Raw genomic sequence first — 27,003 nt, forward strand, 5'->3', positions numbered from 1 at the left:
GAAGAAGTCTAGAGAAGTCCTTAGACAGTAAAATGGAGACTATTTATTCTAAAAAAAAAAAAAAACATAGAAAGAAGTAATACATCACTCTACCTAGAAGAGAGGCAAATCTTTTGAAACAATACTTCACATGTGTGCAGGTGAGAATAAAAACCCTTCAGCTAATACTAAAAAAAAAACAAACAAACAACAACAAAAAAAAACCACCATACTCTGTATCATTAGTATTTACCTGGCAATAGAGCTATCTTAAATTAAGAAATGAGGTCAAGAGCCTTTCAAGTGCTTCTGTGACAATATCTTTTGCTTCACAGGTCCTAGAGGTCAGCTGGGTTCCTAACAGGGTGACACTTCATCCTGACAGCTATTTAGATTTTCATTCATGGAACTCTAACAAACTATAAATGTAAAACTTGAGAGAATTTCAAAATATTATTTTTCAGGCTGAGCACAGAGGCACAAGCCTGTGATCCCAGGCAACTAAGAACCTGTCTCAATATAAAATGAAAAGGGTTGGGGATGTAGTTCAGTGGTAAAGTACCACTGGGTTCAATCTCTAGTATTGAAAACAAAACAAAATACTATTTTTCAGCTTTAAAGACATTTTCTCAATTGGAATTATAATTAGATAAGTTTAAAATATTATTCTTTGATAGTTATAAATACTTTATGAAAACTTCAAATGAGATTATGAAGCTAACCAGCAGATATTAACTACTAAAATAGAGGCACATTTTCTTTTAAATATCTGAGATTCTGTCTACAGTGCCTCTGTTATATTCATTCAGATTATTCTTATATTCTAAAACAATGAAGCTTCTCAACTGGTGGAATGTTGCCAGGGCATTTGACAGAGTCTGAAGGCAACATAACCAAAAGGCATCATTTAAATTGGCTGAGGGAATGAATGGGAGCCTTATCGCAGCAGCTGAAGGCCGCATACAATTAACATCTGTCAACTTTCACAGGGCCCCATATAGGACAGGCGGCCTACAGCCCTGCAGAGCCAGCAGCCTCTGGCCCTGCAGACCCACATGACCTCTTACAGCCTCTGGTTGTCACTAGAACACTGAAACATTTTGGTGATGTAGGCAGGATCATAAACCAACTGCTAATTAATGTTAATTATCTAGAAAAATTCTGTTAACTTTAGCATCAGGCATTCATAAAAAAAATCACTTATAAAGATACATTTATATTCATTCAAAACGACTCATTTAAAAATTTTCCTCCTGTTACTTTTATTTTTCAAGGTTATGGAAATAGCCAACCATTATTTGATGAATTCTCAACTTAATTCAGCTTAAATATTTCTGTAGGAAGAGTACTAAATTCATTACATGACAAATTCGTAGTTGTTTCTGTATGAAATAAATAATTTCACTCATGAGCATGTTCAAAACAAAAAACAAAACCAAGAGTTTCATTAAATAAATTTATTTGTTAAAATAATTTAACTCCAAATACAACTTTTGAATTTGCATTGAGTTATAACTACAATTCGTGTTTTAATTGAAATGTCAAGGTTTAACAACTGACATTGTTACAAAACAATAAACTGTTGTTCAATTTTAAATGGTCAGCTGTATTAGAGTTGAACAATTAACTGTGAACTATATCTCTGGGAAACCCCAAATCAATAATGACAAGTCTGTTTTCAAAACCTACTGCAGTCATTCTTGAAACCCTGATCAAGATTTAATAGATGCACAATGACAAGTTAAAAAAGGAACAAAGAAAAAGACCCCCATAGTCTTTAACATCTGATTGGCTAAAGAGACAATTAAAGCTTAACCAGCGCTAACACAGGACTATTGATAAGAATAAAATCCAAAAAAATAAAAAATAAAAACCCAACAGCAACAAACAAAACAAAACACTTTCACATTCAGATACTGACAACATTCACACTGGAAAATCCACCCTTGAAAACAAACACCAGACATCCTTAGGCAACATTCTTTTATACCGAAAAGCAAATATCAGTAGTTTTACCACAGAAAAAATGATGGCAACTGCAAAAGTTCAGTCCTAATCTACACACCGAAGGGGAAAATCATCAAAGCACCTTTCAATAGTTTAAGGGAAGATTTTATGTAATACTTCTGATCAGATGCTGGCTTGTTTTGTGTAAGCTGAACAAAATGAAAGGCATCAGTTACCATCACTATCACAGCTTAAAGGAACCCAAAAGTTGCAACATTAAAAGAAAAAAAAAAAACTTAAAAAAAATGCTGCCTTTGAATCAAAGTCAAAAACAAAAGAAAACCTTATCACAAGAGCTAAAGAAAAAGTGGGTCTTTGGATCAAACCATAACATTTTTAAGGCATGTTAGAAAAACTTCCACTTAAGTAGTTGCTAGTCTGATCAGGGCATATAATAAATAGTGACCCACAGTCACCAACTCTCCTCTGTAGCCACTATTTTTTTCATGTGCCAACAAGTGTAATCTTTCTGTTCTTGAGCTTTTTATTCCCATCTCAGCAAACACATTCATTCAGGCCGAGCTGGATTCCTGCCAGAGGAAGGCTGACAGGGTAGAGGAGGGGCTCCCGCTCAGGGACCACTTATGCTCTGTCACTCCCACAGAGGGCTGCGTGGCGACACTGGTCAGGGAGCCAAATCAGCTTTTAGTAACATCCTTATGGTAAAAGTCCACCTGGTCTGACAAACCCTTCTCAGGAAGCCCCACATTTTCACCTTTTCCACCTAACACGTTGCCAGACCTCTCATTTTCTCACCTATTTTTCACATCTGCATAGCAATCCATGATAGAAAAACGTGGAATCTGTACAGCTGATTCTAATATGTAGTCTTAGTTATCATAAATTGCTATGAATTATGAAATTCTAAGAAAATGATCATTACTAGAAGTTAGAGGCTTCAAAACTCAACCAATTCATTAATAAATATTTCTACTTCAGTAGATAAACCATCCTTGTTGAATCTTTGATTTCTCTATATGTGTTTGAGTTAAATCAATTTTTACACAGTGAAATCTGTTTCAAGAAAATTGGTTAAAACTTTTTGCCCTATAAACAAGGTGCTTCATAATCGAAGGTTATAAAAAATTATACTGAAGAATGTAAATATTCACAATTCAAAGATTTCTCTAACAACCACGGCCTGGTTTCACCCACATTATTTCTTCAGTTTTCTTCTCTATGAAAAATACTATCAACCTTTATTTCTATCTGTAAGCTTAATGCCAGTTACTAAACACTCGGGGGCTACCCACGATTTCAATGATGTATAAAAGATACTTAAATAATTTCAAAGGAAAAAATGTTCTCAATACACTATATTCTGCAGTATAGATTCTCAGTATAGGCAATTATCTCCGACTTGTGCCAAATTCTTAGGAACGATAAACACACATGCACACACAAACACACACTCTTCCCTCAGTTACACACATAAGACCAGAGGTTACTTGCACAAGACTGAAACCAAGAAAATGTGGGGTGGTAGGTATATTGCAGGCTCAGTGATATTGCAGTTCTGAAGGCCAAATTTATCTCCAGAGGGCGGGCTCGAGATAATCTCTTCAGCATTTCTAACTCTGAAGTGAGGTGAAAACCCTTCTACACTTGATTGTAAAACTTCGGAATAGGTTTTTCCTGTGCCATTACTCATGCAAATGATAAATACTTCACGGCTATGAAAACCAAAAATTCAGAGCTTGAGCACCTTTTCAAAACAAAATATTCACTCTAGCTTTATTTGCCACTTCAGTAATCAGGGCAAAATTGTTATAAGAAAACCTTTATAGAATTCTCCAGGCAAATTAAAGATAAAAGGCTTTTTGTCCCTAACCTTCCACTCTATAATTTATGTTCTACTTTTAAGCCCAAATTATTTCACATGGTTATTCAATTTTTTAAATGCCTGCAATAAAGCTCTGCTACAGCAAACTGGATTTCCAGAGCAGGTTAGCCAAGGTCACGTCATAACCAGAGCCCTTAAAGGCAAGGAGGAATTGGCTGCTTTAACGAACGTAAAAATGCCAGGTATCTGTGCTGTCCTGTGCGGTTTCTGCGAACGGGAACCTGTGGCTGCAACATGGCTTCATTTTCCTCTCGTGGTGGTGCTAGTCATCTACTCAGTGCTGCTGTTAGTAAGGCTAGGCATCTCCCCCTCAGCTGCTTCCTTCTTGTTCAGTAAGGAAAGGCCAGCCCTGCTCGGGCAACGGAGGCTGGGCTGGGAGTTTTCACTCAGATCCGACCCTCCTGACGGCCTCCATTTCCGTGGCCAAGCAGGTGACTGAACGGATTCTAGAGCCAGACTGGATTTCCACACAACCTTGTTCTGACTTTTGCTCTATCAAGGATTGATGCACGAGTTAGTTCCATGTCACAAATTAGGAGAACATCTATAATTAAGCGTCAACTTTGAGAGACAGAAACGTGTCAGCTGAGCAAGGCTTCCCTGCGACGCTGTGGCAGGCCAGCTGTTCTCTCACTCGATGGAATTCACTGTTAGAGACTCCATCCCAATTCCGGAAATTCAGTACTCTCGTAGGAAAATATTTCTCCTTTACTTATTTTTTTAAAGAAGACAAAATATTTTAATTGTTAAGTGGTCATAGGAATTCTTCTGTTTTCTCCCTCATAATTATTTTAAATGTATACAACAGGTGCTTCTGTCAACTCAGCGACAATGCCGTCAACGTTTTCAAACGAGATCACCCTGTAGATGGATGGGCTATGCCTTCAAGTTGCAGATGCACAAAGGAGACTGAGGACGATGGTGAAAACTGTAGGTACTGAACCCAAATGTACTCAGAGACATCGGCTGACAGTCACTGCTCGTTTGTGAATAGAGCTGCAGTGCACTGGAGGTTCACACTATGCATCCTGCCAACTCTGCGATGGAGTAGACGAAGTTTCTATCGCCTACAATACCGGGCAAATCCTGACCAGGACAGCCAGAGTTGGATGCTATTGTATGTTACAGGCAGAACAGCACGGATCATCTTTGTCAGGCTGAGCAGCATAGTTCATCTGCCTCACGATTTCTGCAAAGAGTTCGTCCACCATTGTTTTACTCTTGGCAGAAGTCTCCATAAAGGGGCAGCCCCACTCTTCCGCAAGGGCTCGGCCTTCATTGGAGGACACTTCTCTTTCACTCTCCAGGTCCACTTTGTTCCCAACCAAGATGACTGGCACTTTCTCATACCTACAAAACACACATAACATAGCAGTTAGCATGAAGTTACACAGGTAGAATGAATTTTCTCTTTTCCCACCAAATTCCACCATGGTCTCTTCAGTTGCATGAAAAAGTATTTGCACTACTTGGCTTGACACCTACCTGAGGGCATTTTGAAGATGCTCTCAGAGTGGATCATAAAATGAGTTTTTCAAAATGATGTTTTTAATTAATCAATTAAACATCCTTTAAAAGTCAAGTTACCTTTCCAGATACAGTTGGGAAATCATTCTCAGAATCTCAGACTAACTCCTCTTAGATTAATCTGAAATATTTTGTGTTCTAAGAGATGCTTACTCAAAATTTCAGTGATCATGTAATAATTAGCTTTAGTGAGTAAACAATTTATAATTGTCAGCATTTTACTATATTCTGTAAGTATTCAAAACCAATAATGTTCTAAGAGTCCCTAAATAATAAACCAAAATAAATGGAAATCATTAAGATGAAAAACACCAAATATGACAATATCTCATCTCTTTATTAAAAGACTGTTACAAATTAGTTAATTGAAAGAGAAACAATTATGGTTCTTTTTAGACTGATAAGTATTAAACATTTCAATCATTAGCCTTATTCAATATTATTTATCTCTTTCCTTTTTAACTAGAGTGTCTCTGAGTAAATATGTTTGGAAAAAGTTAAATTGATAAAGCTGGTGATAAGGACAAAGAAAAGAGGTCCTAAATTATTTTGAGACATAAAGATGATTATCTTTACAATGGCTGCTCCAGATGTCATAGTGTGGAAAATACCTGGTGCTGATCTGCACATTTACTGTGCGTCATCTAAGAAATGCAGCTAATGTATTTTCATAAGACCACTGTTTTCACCTTAAAGGTCATTTCAAAAGGGTTTTCTGTGTGTGTGTGCTTTTTGTAATTTCTAGTATAAATCGGGAGGCCAGTGGGGAAGGCACGCGCCCATGTGTGTTCCCCTAAGCAGAATGCACCTCTGATTTATAGGGGAATAGCAAAACTGCATACCAGTGATACCAAATGTGACCAGACACATTTCATCTGTAAGAAGAGGAAACCACCACATAGTCAAGACTTTACTGAGGCAGGATTCATCAGTTTTCATCGTTCAGGAAACTGAATAATAGGCAGATAGTTACTGTTTGCTATAGTACTTGAACAATTTTATCATCCTATCAAGATGGTTCTGTACTCACTCTAATTTGCTAAACCAAACATATTCCCAACAGAATCTCACTTTCTCTTTGGCACTAGATCAGACTAAGAATGGCCTCAACAAGAGGGTATACTGCAGGCAGTGTGCCATTTAGCAATTTAAAACAACAACAGCTTAAAAATGAGTGGGAGTAACATCAAGGGTAAATCTCGAATTTGGATATGATCATTTTGTAGGAAATAGATCTGGACAACTCCAATTTTTATCAAAGGACTCTGAATTTACAGTCTATCAACTGTACCTTGTGATTTCTGGTCTTAGATCATACTGAGAGCTCTGAACACATGACACAAGGACATTGAACATCTTCTAGGACTCTTACATATAAATGATTGTGTGGACCTCTTGGCCTCTGGAAGGACAATTGGCAGAGAGAATGAAGCTGCGCTACAGAGCACCACCCATCAGCTACTCTGCAAATAAACCCTCTTGACTGATCTGTGCTGCAGAGAAGCTGGAGGAGCTCCGCTGCCAGCCCCGTCACAATGTCAGTTCTCATCTGTTTACTTGCAAAGATATAACTGCATGTCCTTCTCCTATGGAAGCTCACATGGCTCAGCATGCTTTACACGCTTTCCTCATCAGTGAAGTAACTTATAAACATTAATACAATTAAGGAAAATGTATTGGTTAAATTTAAGTTAAAAAATAATTTCAATTTCTGTTAATAATAATTAATAATAAAGAGGAAGGAGATATGATATTACTTTCTATTATAGTTAAGAAACAAATACTTTAAGAAATATTTCTGGGTTGAAATGCAGTATTAGACCATGTTTTATACTGAAAGAGAAAATATTTCTTATACTCTTAGTTTAAATGCACAGTATTCATTACAATATGCAGATTGTCAAAACTTGCAAAAATATCAAATTATTAAGTTGTATGATACAACTTTAATATACAAACGTGTGTAAACACCAAGTTTTAAACCAAGATACAACTTGTTTAAACCAAGAATTTGAGTAAACTTTACCAGTAGTCTTATTCTCAAAAGGACCACCACAACATTGCAAACACAGGTCCACATAATAACATTTAATAATGTAGATGAAAACCCAGTCAGTATCAGAGAACCTGTCTATTCTATATACAACTTAGCTGTCAATGGTCTTTTCTAAAATCAAGATGCTAAAGACACTATAAAAATGCAGATTAATATCCTCAGAAGATTTTTAAAACCGAGTACAATCTTTAGGGGAAAAATTATGTAGATTTCAGAATACCAGATGGTGATAAATTTTCTCTCTTTCTGTTAACATTAAAATTTGGGACAGCAGAAAATATTTTAAACTATGATTTGAAGGCTCTGCTCCCAGCCCTGCCAATGAGAGGTGGCAGGACTAAGCAAATCATTTCCTCCACTTATCTGTATTACATTTCTTCATCAGTGAAAAAGGAAGGAGAGTATCTGTTCCCACTTAACATACAAGGTTACTATGAAGGTCAAATGAGATGATGTGAAGAAATGAAGTACTAGACAAAAGCAGGGTGGTGTTTATTTTTTTCTTTTTTTTTTTTCAGGGGATGTTTCTTTACTCTCAAGAAATGAGAAATGGCAAAGGGTTAGGAAGCCAGCGAAACTGATCAAAGGTGGTAAAGTTCCTGAGGAGGAGCTAAGCAAGTCAGGGAACTGGAATGAGGTAAACTAGGCAAGAGAGATGGAGTTCAAAGCAATACCAAAGCACCTGACGCTGGCCGGTCCCTTTTCTCTCACACCTGCTGAGCCTCATGGTAATGAGGAAAAAGAAGAGCAGAGAAGCATTCTCAAAACACTGGGGACTTAGGAAAGACAACACTGACACTTACGGGGAGGGAGCTCAGAAGTCTTGGGGTGGCATGACAGATAAGGTCTGGCTGGGAAGTAAGATCTGGAAGAACCTGGATCCTCCCTAAGAAAGGGGGTGAGAGGAGGCAAAGCCACCTGCTGAAACAACAGAGGAAACTGGTGTTGCTGCAGCAACATGGTGTTTCCTTAAAACCCCCAAATTAGACCAGGACTTCAGTCTCAGAACTGTCTCTAGCTAGCTGTGAATTTAGATTAACTTAATCTCTTGGTGCCTCAGTGTCTTACAGTCTAAAAGGAGCTGGACTAGATCCTTTCCAAGATGGGCTGAAACTCTGAGGTTAAAAATCACTACAGACTTGGGGGCCACACCTACAATCAACACCTATCATTTACCAGCTTAATGGCTGAGGGCTGGGTCCTGTTCTAAGAACAACATCCAACAGGCTCATCTTTAGAAGAGATAAGTGCACAGGAGCAAAGCCAAAATGCAGGGGACCCTCCTGAGCTCTTGTGGGGCCAAAGCGTTTTCGATTCTACCAGTAAAGCAGCTGCTGCCAGGTCACTCCGACTCACAGGTAGGAGTCAGAGATGCACCAGCACCTGAGCCGCCATGCTTCCCTGACAAGGTCGCTCTAACACAATTATGGGAGATGTTTATAATTAAGTGAATACCCAAGGCCACACTGAAAACTGACTGATGTAACATACCTAACTGGCGGTACACACTCAATGAATCATACACTTATTCTTCTATTTAACTATTTGCTAAGAGCCTACTATGTGCTAGTACCATTGTCCCCACTTACAACATGTCACACTGATTATAGTCTAGCAGAGGACACAGACACCAACAATAAACGTAAGTAAATTATGGGTTTACTAAAAGGTAAAAGGAAAAAGAAAACAGAGATGCAGATCAGGGAGCATGCTGGGGGCACAGGCCCCACTGGGAATGTGGCATGTGAGCTAGGAAATGAAGGGTGTGAGAAGTAGGGACCAGGGAGAACACTCCAAGTGGGCTGTGGCTCAGACTCTGTGCGAGCTGGTGCTCATGCCTGGTGATTCAAGGAAGGGCAAACCAGCCTGTGAGATCGGTGTGAAGAGCCCCTCACAACTCCTGCAGGGCTCCTGTGGTGTAGGAAACATGTTCAGGATGGAGGATCTGGGCACCAAAAGTGGCCTCAGAAGACAAATATGACATCGAGGGCAGGGCCTGCTCTTATTATTCAGGAAGACTGGGCACTGGCAGTTCTTTGCACTTCATGTTCTATTTTCATTAACAAGTTTGTGGGCTGTTTTTATTTCCCTGCTCTTTCTAAACTTTCTGGCGATGAAACCGAAAATGTAAAATTCCCAAACTACTCAAATCAATGTCTTATCGATAACCTGGTCGTGAGCAGGATCCATCTTGCCTGCATCTTGAGCATTAGCAGGTGTCTCAACAATAGCATATTGTCCTTGGTGGTGCCCTCAAGAGCAAGACCAGGGTCAGACAGTGGCCGTCCAAATCATGAACAAATAATTCTGTTCATGGTCTGTGAACAAACATTTGTTTTATTGACATGAATCTCTATACTGTTTATTGTATTCATGAGCATGAATAAATAAAAACAGTTCTTTTAATGGGTGCTTAACGGGTTGAATGAAACCCCACTTAGTTGTAGAACTGATGGTCCTCTCCGTGCACAGCTTTGTAAATATCAATACCTCAAAAGCATCTGACGTGTCATCAATGGACTTGATTTTCTTCCCATCTCATTCCTGTCCTGATGTGTGTGTGCATATGTATACTGGTAGTATCTAAACCTGGCTGATCATCAAAACAACCTAAAATTGAAGAATAATACTGATTCCTGGGCCCCATTCTGGAGTTACTAAATCTGAAGGATCAAGAAATATAATACACATGCTCTGAAGACTGATTCTGAGCTTCAGAAAGTTTAGGAATCACTGGTCGCATCTATGACCTTGTGACCTCAAACACTGCATGTGTCAAGCTTATGGCTTTAAATTGTGGCAACTGCAGAATGGATTCCTCCTTCCCTTCATTCATTCACCAGTGATCAACTGTAGTCAGATGCCACCACTGTCAGCTCTTTCCGCTCTCCCTTTGAAGGCACTAAACATGTTAAAAGGCTGAAGCAGAAAGCCAGCCTCAGCAACGGCGAGGTGCTAAGCAACTCAGTGAGACCCTGTCTCAAAATAAAATTTAAAAAGGGCTGGAGATGAGGCTCAGTGCTTAAGTGCCCCTGGGTTCAATCCCCGGTACCAAAAAAAGAAATAAAACAAAAAAAGAATGCCATCCTTCATGGGACTTGCGTCCTGCCGCTGTATTCTTCGTCATATGCAGGCTGAAGTACAATTCTTTGAATTGAGAAATGAGAATCAGAAAGGCTTTTCCAAGTCCCCTTGTTCAACTTTCCACCCAGTGTTAAAATCTCAGATTAGAAGAAAAGTCAAAACGCCTGATGCTTCAATCACTTTCATGACACCCTTGCCTAAAGGCAACCTGCTTTGTCCTTTCTTCCAGTTTTGTTAAATGTTAGTAATAAAAGTCAGAATTTCCACTTGGCCCCTGAGTAAGGAGACGTGGTCTGTGACACCCTGTCCCTCTCAGGCGTCCTGGTTCTTTTGCCTTCTAGTAGAAAACTTTTCTTTTTTTGTGCAAGATTTAAAAAAAATAAAAATAAGAATGGTTGGAGAAGAGCCACCTGCATGGTCAGGTTTGGCCTAGACCACAGCTGAAACCTTTTCTTTACCCCAAAATAAAAACAGGTTTTCTTCTTTCTTTTCTCTGCACAAATTAAACAACATTATCATGATTAAAAAAAATCCTAGCAACATTTACATAGGAAAACAATCTCAATTTCACTTTTGTGAGAATGATTGCTATAAATTTTTTGTTGTATATCCTTTCAGACTATTTTCCTACACACATCTATATAAATGCAGATATAAATTTTATAAAAAATATATTGCAATTCCTTTGATAACTTCAATTTTTACTCAATATTATGGAGTTTTCCATTTCAATAAATGACATATACTATCTTAATGGCTGAATAGTATTCCAATTTATAGAATCCATAACTGTACCATAATTTAGTTATTCTTTCCCTTTTAGTGTCATATAAAGCTTCTCTAACCACTTTTTGTCTAATATAAACTGCAATCTGATGAACTTACCTAAAAGTATGACTTCTGTCTCAAAGACATGTAAAATGTATGTGTATATATACATGTATGTGTAACTTCTGCATACTCTGTGAACCAGAAAAACCACATTTCTAGGTGAGTGCATCAAATTGTCCACACACACAGCTTCAGTGGACATCCAGAAATGTATACTACAACCAAGAGTGCTTAAGTTTTCAGAGCTGTTTCTCCGCCTTCAGGATTGATATTTTTCAATCTTCCCAGAAAGCATTATGGGAGATCTGAAGAGAGGACTGCTTCTGGCTAGCACTCGAATGCTCCTACCACAGATTGCTAGCAGAAACATCAATACTCTTTTTAAGAGTAGAAAACGTGCACTAAATAAGGCTGGCCTCTTCCTCCAAACTTGTTTTGAAGTGACTACATACTCCACTGAAATAGGGCTGTTTGAGTAACTGAATAATGGAAAGAGTCTTTTGCTCTTTCTCTTATTCCAGAATGCATGCTGAAGAGGAACCAAGAGAAATTTGTAAATGTTATGTAAAAATTATGTACCAGGAGTAATGATACCAAGAAAATATTCAAAGATATTAGAGATATCATACCAGTGTAAAATAATCTGCTTTCATAGAAATTACTACAGTTGATATTGTACCAAAGCAGATTCCTACCAGTTTGATTGACATGGACCAACTGATGACAGAAATGCATCTCACAGGCACATTAAATGCTGCATTAAAAAGCCACTTGAGGTCTATGGCCAAAATGGCAGAAGCCCACTAAAGTCTTTATCTCTGGCTGATTTCAAATAAAAATTCAGAACAAAATACTGAAATCAAATAAAAAAGAAATCTGTTTTTCTGACAAATGAAACTGGGAAAGGGCTCCCTAAATTTCATAGGGTATTTTCTCCCTTCTCTTTCTTCTTCCCCTTCCCCCATTTTGCCTAGAAGATGAGCCCACTTGTGGGACCATATGGCAGTGCAGAAAGCTAAAACTCCGAAAGAAACACCACATTTTTGGCTAGAAGGGCAGGAAAATGAGCCTCTGCGGTCTGAAGCATGTGGGAGGAATCTAAGAGAAGACAGAGGTAGAGAAAGAGATTCTTAATTCTGTGTTAATCAACATGAGCTCAAATGATTTTTGTATGAGTGGGACAGACTAAAGGGAGTATAATAAAGGTTTTGAGGACTGAACCGCAATTTAAACCACTGCTTGAGTCTCAAATTAGCTCCAGAGTGGTGCATGCACAAGACACAACAGTGAAGGTTTTGAAGACTGACACGGGAACATTCTCCTGAAGGAGAGCTTGAGTTTGCACTCTGAACTGAAGTGTGTTGGTTATCTGCTAAAAAACCCAAAACTTTCCAGAAGACTGCCACAGGACCAAGAGTCTAAGCAACATAATACTAAAAATGTCTAATAGGATCTAAAAATCACCAAACATACAAAGAACCAGGAAAACATCACTAATTCTCAAAGGTAAAGACAATCAATAGATGTGACATATCATAGAGGTTTACATCCTAGATCTTAAAAAGCCAGTACAGTTTGAGCATCCCTAATCCAAAAATATGAAGTCCAAAATTCCCTAACATTTGAAAATCTTTGGACAACAGTGGAGTATTTTTTATTTTGGGTTAGGAATGTTCAACCAGCAAAGCCTATGCAAATATTCCAAAACCAACAACAAAAACACCCTCTGAAATGTGAAATATTTCTGGTTCCCATCATTCAGATAAGGGACACTCAACTGGAATAACTATGTTCCTTGAGGTAAAGGCAAACACTCTTGAAAGGAACAGAAAGATAAGATGTTCTCAGCAGAAAATGTAAACAAGAACCAAATGACAATTTTAAAACTGAAAATTATAGTATTTGAAATAAATCATTACTGGACGGGAAGAATGGGGTAGACAGAAAGAGCTGGTGAACTTAAAAATAGAGAATAAAAATTATCCTATTGAAAAATAGAGACAAAAGATTGAAAAGTAGACAAAATGGGCAGAACATCAGGAATCTGTGGGAAAGTATAAAACATTCAACACGCATGCCACTGGAGACGATAGAAAGAAACAGACTGGTTCAGGAAAAAGAAAAAAACAGTGAAAAGAAATAATGGCTGGAAACTTTTCAAACTTAGTGGAAAGGATGATTTTACAAATTATTGAAGATCAGTGAGTCCCAAACAAGATTAATGAAAAGAAAACCACTGTGAGGCACAGCATAATCAAACTACTAAAACCAAAGATAAGATAAAATCTTGAAAGCAGCCAAAGAAAAGAAATGTATTGCTTATGGAAGAACAAACAAAATAATCCAAGAGTTCTTATCAGAAACCACAGATGCCAGAAGACAGTGGAACAATACCTTTAAAATACCAAAAGAATAAACAAAAACCTTATCAACAGAGTATTGTATCAGTAAAAATATCCTTCAAAACTCAAGGGAAAATAAGAACATTCTCAGGTAAAGGAAAAATAAGAGAATTTATCACTAGCAAATCTGTTCTAAAATAAATGCTAAAGAAAGCTATTCAGGCTAAAAAAAAGTGATATCAAAGGAAAAATGAAATTTCTGAAAAAAAATTAACATCATTCAGGAATGGTAAATATCTGGGTAAGTATAACATTTTTCTCCTCTTAAGTTTCGTTAAAATATACATAAATGCTTAAAGCAAAAATGATAACATAGTCTTTTGGTGGGGGTTGATGTAGGCAGATATATATGAAAACTACCATTCAGGGCTTTGGTCAAATTTTCTTTAAAATCATCCCTTATTCTCTGTACTTGGTTCATTTGTCTGAGCTTAGATATATATGAGATAATTCACACATATATATTCATATACACACACATGCACACACACAAACACATATACATACACACACACACACACACGCACACACACACACACACACACACACACATACACCTACCTTTTGTGGGGGCGGTGTACTGGGCACTGAACCCAAGGGCACTTTACCACTGAGCTGTATCCCTAGCCATTTTTTTTTTTTTGGGTACTGGGGACTGAACCCAGGGGTGCTTTATCAGTGAGCCATGTCCTCAGCCTTTTTTAAAAATATGTATTTCTATTTATTGATGGGCTTTATTTTATCTGTTTATTTATATGCAGTGCTGAGACTTGAACCCGGTGCCTCATATATGCTGGGCAAACGCTTTACTACTGAGCCATAACTCTAGTCCAGAAATTATTATCATTTTTTTTGATACTGCGGATTGAACTCAGGGGTACTTCATCACTGAGCCACATCCCCAGCCCTATTTTGTATTTTATTTAGAGACAGAGTCTCACTCAGTTGCTTAGCACCTCGTCATTGCTGAGTCTGGATTTGAACTCTCAATTCTTCTGTCTCAGCCTCCTGAGCCACTGGGATTACAGGTGTGTGCATGTGCACAGTGCCCAGCCCAGTCCTTTTTAATTTTTTATTTTGAGATAGAATCTTGCTAAGTTGCTTTGGGCCTCACTAAGTTGCTGAGGCTGGCTTTGAGCTTGCGATCCTCCTGCCTTACTCTTCTAAGCTGCTGGAATCACAGGCATGCACTGCCATGCCCAGCTTATTCATATTTTATGTTACAAATTTGGTGTTCACGAGTTCTCATTAATTAATTTCCTAGTTCTCCATTAATCTACCCAGGCAAATAATATAATTAAAGATGCGGTAGTCCTTACCAAGAAAATAATGATTAATATATAGTAACATGGATAGGCCAATATTTCATGAAGTGAGCAAAAAATGATTTTTAAAGGAAGTAAATTCTAAGCAGAGACTTGAAGGTTGAGAGTTAAGTTAGCCACAGGAAAAAACTAGGGACGGAATATTTTAGACAAAAGGAAAAGCAAATGTAAAAGGAAAGGAAAGTGCTAGGTTTATTCAAGAAAGAAAAAGGAGAACAGCTGGGAGACAGCATAAAAAGCAAGCGAAAGAGAAACAGAAAGGATAAAGGAAGAAAGAATGTGTAGTCTCACTGACTAAAGTAAGGCACAGATTCTGAGAACAGGAGAAAGCTACTGCAGGTCTTTAAGCACGGAAGACACATGGCATGTGTGACAAGAGGTCACTGCGGTTAATGAGAAAAAATGGATTTTAGATGCACAAGAGTAGAAGCAGTAAGACAGGCGATGATGCAGTGTTCTAGGTAAGAGATGATGGGGACTGGAATTGGCATGATGACCAATGACTGTGGAAAGAAGTACAATACAGTCACGTGTCTCTCAGTGATGGGGACTTGTTCAGAGAAATGAGTTGCTGGGTGATTTCATCACTGAAAGCACCTAGACGGTACAGCCAACTACTCACTTGCGCTTTATGGTATACTCCATCCTCTATGTGGTTTATCACTGACCAAAACGTTGTTATGGGATGTGTGACCACAGATTTTGGAGGCAGCACAAAGATATGATAATGGACTGGTTAAGGGATACAGAGTAGGGAGTGGTTTAGACCACACACACACACACACACACACACACACACACACCATAGAATAAAAAATGATTCATAGGTATCAATTTTACAAGTATAGCTTTATCTCAGGACTAAAAATGTTAGACTCCCAAGGGGAAATACTACATGCCTCTTATTACCTGCTGTTTCAAATGCACTGTGATCGTATTTGAAAACCGTATTTGTTATACAAATCACAACTTACAAAGAAATAGTGTATCATGGAGTTCTTAATAAGTACGCTAAAAATAACCTTGTCCTAGCTTAAACTTCACAAAATAATTACTTTCTTATAGAAGTGGCTATTTCCTTTCTTGGGTGAATAATCTATAAAAGTTTAATTTTTCACTTATGCTAATAAATTAGTCAACTTACTTCATATTGACCTTAAGACTATTTCTGGATTTCTCCAGCTGTCTGTACTGATTATCTGGGAGTCTTTTTAAAGATGTCTGCTGTTTCAAGATAGAAACTTTTTATTGTGCAAGATAAAAATCATTTGCTGGTACAGTGGCTCACACCTGTAGCTCAGCAGGTTGAGGTAGGAGGATCCCAGTAGAAGCAGTAAGACAGGCTTTTTTTTAAAAAAAAAAAAAAAAAAAAAAAAAGTCAAAGTCAGCCTCAGCAACTTAGTGAGACATCACATGAGTGGTCCCCAAAGGAGATCCTTGGGCTACAGTTTCCCATCAGGGACCGGCAAGCGCTATACCCCACTTCCAGGAGCTCGGCCCCTAAGACCAATCCTCCCACCCAATAACCTTCACCATCCTGAGGGTGGAGATATCAACAAACAACAGACAACCCATCTATTGGATAATAAAAGTAAATAATACAATAAAAAGTAAAAATGGTTTGGGATATGGCTTAGCAGTTAAGTGCTCCGGGTTCGATCCCTGGTACAAAAAAAAAAAAAAATTCATTTACTTCTCAAATTTTGTCTTGTTGAAAGTTTTTTTTTCCCCACAAATTTCTACTAATAGAAAGAGAACAGGATTTTAACCTTCAACTTTTTCCAAACATTTGGTCATTTCTTTCATTTCTAAAAGTTAGTAAAAAAAAAGATTAATTAATAGTAGAATTAATAATAAAAAACAAATTATCTTTTTAATGTTATTTCAGAATTATTATTTTGATTAAGTCTTTAGAAATCTTGGGAAAATATTATATTGATCAACAAGGAGCCTCAAATCTTTTTTAATAGAAGGGATAATATAAGAAAATAAAAACTTCAACACTTTCTTTTTAGGCCCTCTTAAGAAAGAAAAAGTAATTATTGTGGTATATTTCACTATGGGCCCTTTCAATATTATGTTCTCCTCAGGCCAAGCATTCAAATTTAAAAAGGAGAGTTTAGAAAACTTGGGTGTTTGAGAAGCAGGGTTCGGAAGAGGAGAGGACAATGAATTGGTAAGTGCAATATCATCATCCTGGTATAAGCTACAGAACAGGTGTTCAGTACCCTACCTGACCAATAGGGTTTACTTTAGGGATGCAAATCTGTTTAAAAGAAACAAAATCAAAGAATCTACCAGATGAACAGGCTAAAGAAGAAAACTCACATGATTGTATTGATTAATGTTAGAGTCTGTAAACAAGTCAGGATGGCGCCTGGCATTTTGCCAGAGAAATGTTAGAGTCTGTAAACAAGTCTGGATGGCGCCTGGCAAAATGCCAGAGGGAGTGGTTTGTGAAGTAATGCCAGTGAGCCATTAAGTGTGGAGATTCCTTATTGGTTGACTGATGTATCTAGTTTATGCTAATTAGATAAGCTGTGTGGAATGTATAAATACCACTCCTGTCCTACAATAAACGGCTCCCTCTCCTGCTGTATCAATCTACACAAGTTCCTCGTCATCCCCCGGTTATTTTGCCCAGCAAGCCGGACTATGGCAGATTGACACTGAAAAACATGATAAAACACCATACCTGTTCAAAATCAAAGCTGTCAGAGAAATAGAATAGCAGGGAACTTCCCCAATTGGATAAGAACATCTACTATCATACTTAGTGGTGAAAGACCATTTTCCCCTTAAGACCAGGGACAGGGCAAGGACTGCACTAGCATCACTCTTACTCTCCACAGCATGGGGAGCCCTAGCCAATTCCACAAGCAGAAACTCAAGGAAAGAAAATAAAGACATATGAGCCAGATAAAAATAAGTAAAACTGTATTTCCAGATGACATTTACTGTCTATTTGGAAAATCCCAAGGAATCTATCACAAAACAAAAATAAAACCTCTCCTAGAACAAATATGTGAGTTCAGATTGAGATGAACACACAAAAATCAACAATATTCTTGCAGAGAGCAATATAAACATATACAATGAAATTAAAAATGATACCACTGAAAACAACTCCAAAATCATACAGGCATAACTCTAACAACCATGTGCTAATCTTGTATGCCAAAACTATACAATTCCTGAGAAAAGAAATTAAAGACCTAAATAAATGGAAAGACATACTATGCTCATGGACTGGAAGATGTGACATAGGAAATAAGTCAATTCTCCCACAAACTGATATATAAGCTTAACACAATTCCAACAAGGTTTTAATTTTTTTTTAGATAAAAGCAAGAATTTTCTTAAATTTACATGAAAGGCAATTTTGAAAAGGAAGAATAAAATGGGTAAAATCACTACACCACTTTCAACACATTTTATATACTGTTCAGTAATCAAGACTGTGAGATATTGGCTGAAGGACAGACATTGATCTATGAAACAAAAGAACCTGAAATAAACCTATGCAAATATGAAAATTAACATTCAATAAAATTGCAAAAATAATTAAATGAAGGAAGAATAGCTTTTTCAACAAATGCATGGAACAATTAGTCGTGTTAAACTAACTATACAATGTCAACTCAAAATGGATCATGACTTAAACATAAAATGCAAGATGATAATACTTTTGGAGAAAAACAAGAGAAAATTTTCTTGAGCTAAGGCTAGACAAAGAATTCTTACACTTGAGATTAAAAACAATCTGTAAAATGAAAATCTGATAAATTTGATTTGATTAAAATCAAAACTGTGCTCTGAAAGAACAAGATGCAGACTGGGACAAACTATTTCAAGCTACACATCTAACAAAGGACTAATATCTAGAATACATAAAGAACTCAACAGTGAAAAAACTCAACAGTGAAAGCAAACAATCCAATTAGAAAATGGGAAAAAAGAATGAATAGACATTTCACTAAAGAGGAATTAAATGGAAAATAAGCTCCTGAAAATATGTTAAAATATGTTAGGGAATTAGGGAAATGTAAATTAAAAGCACAATGAGATATTTTGACCCATTGAATATGTAAACTAAAAAACAGAGACAACACCAAAATGACAGCAAGGCTGGAAAGAATGTAGATCACTCCTACATCACTGATGGAGTGTAACAGAGAAGAGCCACTTCAGAAAACAGTCTGGCAGGTTTAAAATTAAACCTGTAATTCTCATATGAATGAGAAATTGTACCCCTGAGCATTTATTTCAGAAGACTTCTGTTCACATAAAATCTTTATTCATGACAGCCCCAAATCAGAAATAACCAAGGTATCCTTCAACAAGCCCAAAACTGGCAAATCCATCTGAGGAAGGCTACTTGGCAATAAAAAGGGATGAACTATTAGTACATGTAACAGTTGGGCAAATCTCCATGGATTTAGCTGAAAGAAAAGAGCCAGTCCCTGAAGGTTACATTTCTATATGATTCCAATTATAAAACTTTCTGAAATGGCAAAACTACGGAAAAGAAAAACAAATGGTTGGCAGAAGTTAAGGATGGGGAGAGGAGACAGAGCTGGGCTGGGGGCGGGGTTAGAATGGCTGCAAAAGGGAAACCTGAGTGACCCTGTGGAGATGCAAATGTCCTAGATCAATGTCAGTATTCCATGATGTTGTACTACTGTTTTGCAAAATGTTACCACTGGAGAAAATTGGGCAAATGGTACATGGAATACATTATTTCTTACAATTGCATGTGAATCTACAATTATACAAGCTTAATTTTAAAAAGGTATGATAATCATGTAAATTATGCTTTATAATAATAAAGACTTAAGTATAAAAAGGAGGAAATTTTACAATTAAGTTTCCAGTCAGTGCAAAAAGGTAAAAACAAAACAACGTGGCTATAAATTTTCTTCCTTCCTTCCTTCCTTCCTTCCTTCCTTCCTTCCTTCCTTCCTTCTTTCTTTGTGTGTGTATGTGTGTGTGTGTGTGTGTGTTGCTGGACTTCATTAAAATTAAGAATTTACTCACTAAAAGAAACCACTAAGCTGGGGCTGGGTTGTGGCTCAGTGGCAGAGCACTTGCCTCGCACATGTTAGGCACTGGGTTCGATTCTTAGCACCTCATAAATAAACAAAATAAAGATATATATATATATATATATATATATATATATATATATATATATATATATATATATATATATATATATATAAAAGAAACCACTAAGCAAGTGAAAAAGTAAGGTAAGCCAATGATTGGGGAAAGGTGATTGCAATATATATATACATATGCAAATACACATACACATACACATGATAAAGGATGTATTTAGAAATATAAGGAATGTCTACAAATCATAAAAAAACACAATACAATTTTTCAGATGGGCAAAAGATGACACCCAAATAACCATTAGCATATGAAAAGGTGCTCAACATTTTTACACCCAGGGAAACAACATCTAAAATCACAATGAAATATCTAGAATCCCACCAGGTTAGCCAAAGCTTAAAGACTGACAATATCCATGTTGGTCAGATGTGGAACAACTTTAACTTTTACTAGTGGGAAAGCAAACTGGTTACAACTACTTTGGAAAACCATTTAGTAGTATTTACTAATACTGGACATATGTATTTATGAACTAATAATCCTATTCCTATATATATGGCCAGAGTGTACAGGTATTCACCAAAAGACATGTACTAGGATGTTCACAGCAGGTTTACTTATAGTAACCCCCATCTAGAAACTACCCAAATGCCCATCAAGAGAACAATCATAGTGCATTCACATGAGGGGCATACGCTCCTCAATTAAAGAAAATTAATTACCACTACTCACAACAACTTGGGTAAATCTCAAAAGGAGGACTTGAATGACAGGAGTTCAATAATAGGTAAAACTAATCCATGATGGTCTCTGCATATAAAAGTAACTGGAACAGAACATGAGGGAGCCTGCTGTGTTGCCTGAAATGTCCTACGTCTTCATCTAGGATTTGGTTACACAGCTAGATGCACACTGTGTAACCAAATCTCAAGATTTGTGTTCTTGAGAGGATAAAAGTTATACCTCAATTAAAAAATTGAAAAAAATCAGAAAGATAAGTAAATAAAAATTTTCCTCATTTAAACAGAATAAACTTCAAGACAAACTGAGGGCATATACATGAGGGTAATGGTGGTTAAGCTGTGTAAGCTGCATGATTAGGCTGATCAGTTTATTACTCAGCCAACAATGCCAATCAATTTTAAATCTGTCCAAGTCTTGCACTACTTAATTTATATCAAACAGTGGCTAAAGATTAAAATCATAAAGAATACTAACATTAAAGGACAGCATGTTACTGGAAATAAAAATGACAATAATTTAAAACATTTTCACCACTTTCAGATCTGTAAACTGTGTTCACAATTCCTTTCATGAGTATCAAAATACCACAGTACTCCAAAAGTCTGTTAAAAAGAGAAAATATAATGATGATTACATTTAATTTGGTCTTTTATTATTAGAAGCAAACACAACCCATGCAGAAATGTGTTATTTGTAAAGAGGTGTTTGCAACTAGAAGCCTAAAACCTTGTCATTTAGAAACCAAATGCACGAACTGTCTAAATAAACTAGTTGATAGTCTCTCTCTCTCTCTCTCAAAATACATAATATTTAAGATATCCAAAATACGATGGCAGAAAGCAGTTGTTGATCTATATTTGGTACCTACATGTGTAGCTAAAATCGACATTTTAATGACTTTCAGTCACCAAATCAAAAACACATCATTTAAAAATCTGCCAACAAAGCATGCTGCTTCTTATCTAAACAGCAGGGGAAATCCAAGCTTGGGCACATACACAAGGAAGAGCAAATAGCTTTCATCTATCCAAAGGAAGAAGGTATTCAGAGGTAAGACATGCATTTATCTTCAGTGAGAGCTGAAATCTGAAACCTGTGCATTCAAAAACAGGCTTGACTACTGTACTTGAAAAGATTGAGTTATGGGTTTAGGAACATGCAAGCCATTTGAACTGTTACCTAAATTTATATCTGGATTAGACTATAGTACATATCTTCTCAGAACCCTTCACTTCAGAATCCTTGACAAAAATGTTTATGAAAAAATTCACATGTTGACCTGTCATGGTGATGCATGCCTATAATCCCAATGGCTCAGGAGGCTGTGAAAGAAGGATTGCAAGTTCAAAGTCAGCCTCAGCAATTTAGCAAGACGCTGTCTCAAAATTTAAAAAATAAAAAAAAATGGATTGGGGATGTAGTATCCCTGGGTTCAATACTTGGTACAAAAAAGAAAAAAAGAAAATCACATTCATAGGATACATATTTAAGATTCAATTACATTTACTTTTTATTTTAAGCTATCCCTAAATGAAGAAGACTTAAAGTTGTTTCAAAATTGGAAGAGCTAAGACTTTTGGTAACTTTTAAATTACAAACAGAAAAATATTTATCTGGGAGACTTACTGTCCTGTTACAACAGAATCTCAAAATATGCATTTCCAAATCATTAAGAACAAATAGCACCAAATAAAACGCCTTAAAAAGCCTCAACATTGAATTTCTACAATATAGCTTTCTGGAAAACTAAGGTTATGACACCAATGCAGTTAACATTCTTCTTTACAGTGATAAACTCAGAAGAGGAAGAAGAGCACATCAATTTATACATGACATGTTGTACTTGGCTGGGTCACTGGCATGAGATTCACTGGTGGTGTCTGTTAAAAAGGTCTTTTGACTTAAACCAGAACTATCAGGCTAAAGATGGCAAAAGCAAACAAACGCACAGGGGAGAAAGGAGACAGTATGGCCCTTGAGGGCAGTCAAAAGAGAGTGGCAGGTTACAAATACTCTGGCACAGTTCAAGCCAACACTATAGTCAAAGAAGTTAGAAACAGGGTGGGGCAAGGGAGAGTGGGTGGGAAGCCAAGGCTCCAACAGCCTCTAATCGCCATCAGGTACCGGAGAGGCTGTAAGGACAGGTCTAGCTGGGCAGTGATTACAGGGGAGGGCAGAGCAGGAATTACTGGATGTGAGAAACTCTCTCTTCATTTTCAAACTCATTACAAAAAGCTTTTCATTTCCAGAATAACTCAAACCCAACGTACTACAAGTTTTCTAACTGGTCTCATCTCCATTTCTCAACCCTCTTTCCTTATATGCCACTTTCACAATAATTATCTCAAAATACTGCTTATATGCCCCCCCCAGCCCCACACCTACCCTATGAAACTATGTGGTGGGTCTCCAATGCCCAGATAAAGGCCCACCCCTAGGTCATGGCCAAAATCAAGATACAGTGCACTACAAGCCAGTGAGAACAGGATTTGGATTTGGAGAACCTAGAAGTCCCAGCTCTGCTTCCATGAGTCTGTGATCTGACCTTTGTGAGTTTCAGTCTTCTTATATTTGAAACAAAAATATTAATATATTAAGAAAGAGAATGATAATAACATTACTAATAACAGCTAGGATCTACAGAGGGCCTGGTATGTGCCAGACTCTGAGCCAAGCAGTTTATATGAATTATCCATTAAAGTATTATGGATACTGTAAAATACTACAGAAATGCTAATTATTCTTTTCTAAATTTTCTCAAACCATCTGTTAGCAAGTCAGTTCTAGAATCTTAATTGTAGTGATACAAGCTATAAAAATGTACCAAAACTGTTACTTAGTATTTTATCTCCTATATCTGGCTTCCATTCCCCAGCCATGTATGGAAACCAAATCTGAAAGCCATTAATCCCCGTGGAAGACTTGAGAAAAGAAAACAGGTAGCATTCCCCTCTAATATTATAAGTTGACAATTTATATATTCTCCAAATACAAGTCTCTCTCTTTATTCTATTGATCTTTCTGTTCCAAAAGTTGCTCAGTCACTAGATAGGAACTACAGCTGTTAAATTACTAGACAGAACCATAGCTGTAAAGTGCTAGTAAGACCATGCAGGGTAACAAAAAAGGGGAAAAATGAAAAGAAAGAAAGAGAGAAAGACCACCACAACTCTATACAGTATTAGGAGTTCTGAGTTTAAGTCTTATTTCTGCCATAAACAAGCTGTGCTGCCTTTTGAGTTAATCTGAGACTAAGGATGGTGAGACACATGAATGTTTCATATGTTGCTATGTCCCCATGTTGGAACTGCTTCTTGATGCTTACAGTCACACAAAATAGAGATAATGAGTGACAGTCTTCTAGGGTGACAAGTTTTTTCATGTAGTCCACAGTGTTTCAAGTAACATGCAAAACTTATCCAAAGGTCACCAGGCCAGTGCTATCCAGAATGCTTATTCATTTTCATTATTCCTTGCATTAGATGCTGGAATAGTCAAATTGACTTGAGGTGTAAAGAATCTCCTGAGATTTAGAGGTGGGGGGATGGTCAAAAGATAGAACCCAATGACCTGAAGGGAACTTTGTTCATAAATTCAACAAATATTAACTGGTGTTTTCTGTTTCAGATGCTGAATGCCAAAATTAGAGCAGAGTATCACCAAATACATAGGTTTTTGTTGTAGTTGTTGACATAAATGGAATATGTCAACTACTTTTCTAAAAAAAATTTTTTGTAGTTGTAGATGGACAGAATGCTTTATTTATTTTTATGTGGTGCTAAGTATCAAACCCAGTGCCTCGTACATGCTAGGTAAGTACTCTGCCACCTAGCTACAACCCCAGCCCTGTCAACTACTGTCATAAACAATATACATAATGGGTGAAGAGGGAGAAGGCAATACAAACTATTATAACCAGTTGCAAAGGGCATACATAACCTTAATATGTTATCTTCTTCATAAAATTAAATGTGACCTTCAAATCATAGTCGTTTGGCAAGAGCAGAACAACATTAGATCTATAAATTGCAGGGGCAGAACGCAGGTGCCACCTTTTAAGAGTTAAGATACATTCATCAAGTATCACTTATTCATCTTCAACAAATATTTTTGTAAAGATCTTTAAGAAGAAATTCAGAGAGTCAATAGTACTCTTTCACCAAAACAATTTCTAAAATATTAACATGTTTACTGAAAAAATAACCCAAACTAATAAATGCTGCATTAAAAACTACTCCAAAAGCTAATGGCTTCAAATAATAATTTTTCTATGTTTCATAATGTTGTGGGTCATGAATTTGGGCAGAATTTAGTTGGTCAAGTTTCTGTTCCACATCATACTAACTGGGGTCACCCAGAGGTTCAGTTAGGGGGAGTGGGGCTCCGCTGAAGGCTCAAAGTTGGCTCTACCTCAGGCTCAGCACAATGGCAGAAACATCTAGAAGGCGTCTCTGCCCCCTAGCACGTATTCACAGGGGAGCTGGCTTCTTACAAGTCATCTCAGGCTTACACATAGGTAGACATTGCTAGTTCTTTTAGAGGGTAGGTCCCAAACTGGCTTCCATCACTTCTGCCAGACTCTTTTGTTCAAAGTAGACACAAAAGAGGGAGAAAATACTTTCTGCTTCTCAATGGAAGTTGTATCACAGAACCTGTGGCCACTTTTAATCCAGCACACTTAGTGAAAGATGTTCCCTTTCAAAACTGAGCAGAATTTCCAGTTCATGAGGACTAACAAATTAACAAAAGCAGTAGAGGTTCTGACAAGGTCAAAGAAATTGTTTATTTAGACTAATTAACACAAAATCATATGGGAAAATGAAATTTTCTGTCAAGATTCTAAAAACAGAATTTAAGGTAAGAATAAAGAGTGAACATATAATTTTTCATCCAAAGAAAATTATCATCCAAACTGAGATATTTTTGAGATGGAAAGGGGTACTGTAGATGCATGTGGAGGACAACAGGTATAACCCTGAAGAGTCCCAAGTAAAAGAGACATACGGTTACCTTTAAAGAAAAATAAACATGGCACTTACTCAGGGGCCACTCGTGGGATTGTCAGAAGCCACTGGGCATGGTCTACGAAGAAAAGCTTTAGAACCAGGATATGCTGATGAGAGCAACAGAAGAAACCTCCTTCCCCAAGTAAGTAGTCCCTACCTCCAAAAATATACCATATTTCTTTCAATAAAGTCAGATGATGTGCTCTTGGTGGTCTTAAGAATACACATTTTCTGTCATCAAAAACAGCATTTAAAAATGCCACTGGGAGGTATCTGTCATAATTAAGATACTGGTTTGTTAGGCAGCACTCTGGCTGCCTCTCTTAGGGTAAATACTGTGTGGGTTCCAGGGCTCTCTGAGCCCACACACAGCGCCAGAGGATCCTCCAAGCCTAGAGCATCGGTAGATGACACTCCACTTACATCTTTCCTCAATAAAGGTCACAGTACTCCAAGCCATTGAGAACAAGAGCAGATAGACAATTTACACAAATATTACGGTTCCTTAATGCCAGAGTCTGAAAACAATGGAATTACCCATTGAGAAATTCTTTTCTCATTTCCTCTTAAAAACTAAAATAAAATATTAAATCTTGTTAATTCTCTAGCCTTCATATATGTACATATTAGCTTTTCTCATGTATGTATGTATATATGTATTTCTAGCTAGCTTTCAAACGTGTATATATTGAACTACTTAACAAACAGCATCTGGTCCTTCACTTTACCAAACAATATTGCTCATAGCCAAAGTTTGTTTGGATTATTGGTTCCAAAAGCAGAAAAAGAAACAGAATAAATGTATGTTGGTCATCTGTGGAAGAGGAAAACTATATTTTGGATAGGAAGGAAAATGTACTAAATATACTACTGTGTTCTGAATGTTTGTCACTCCAAAATCCTATGTTGAAATTTAATCCCAAGGACACCGAATTAAGAGGTGGGAACTTTAAGATATGATTAGGTCACAACAGTTCTGTTCTTATGAAAGAGATTAATAGTTTTATGAAAGAGGCTTGAGGGAATCATTTTGCCCCTTCCATCATAAGATGATGCAGCAATAGGTCATCTGTGATAC

The 27,003-nt window shown here is 37.1% G+C and overlaps 1 protein-coding gene across 1 annotated transcript in view; it reads right to left on the reverse strand.

The window, feature by feature from the left end:
- Positions 1-1,495: 1,495 nt before the first annotated feature.
- The window catches only part of Rap2a (RAP2A, member of RAS oncogene family), a 37,077-nt gene continuing 11,569 nt past the window's right edge, over positions 1,496-27,003 (reverse strand). Inside the window, exon 2 of the mRNA XM_026400355.2 lies at positions 1,496-5,179. Within this exon, the coding sequence (XP_026256140.1) occupies positions 4,942-5,179 (238 nt within the window). The 3' untranslated portion in view covers positions 1,496-4,941. The remainder of the gene's footprint in view (positions 5,180-27,003) is intronic.

The sequence above is a fragment of the Urocitellus parryii genome, chromosome 2, assembly GCF_045843805.1.
Source record: "Urocitellus parryii isolate mUroPar1 chromosome 2, mUroPar1.hap1, whole genome shotgun sequence".
NCBI lineage: Eukaryota > Metazoa > Chordata > Mammalia > Rodentia > Sciuridae > Urocitellus > Urocitellus parryii.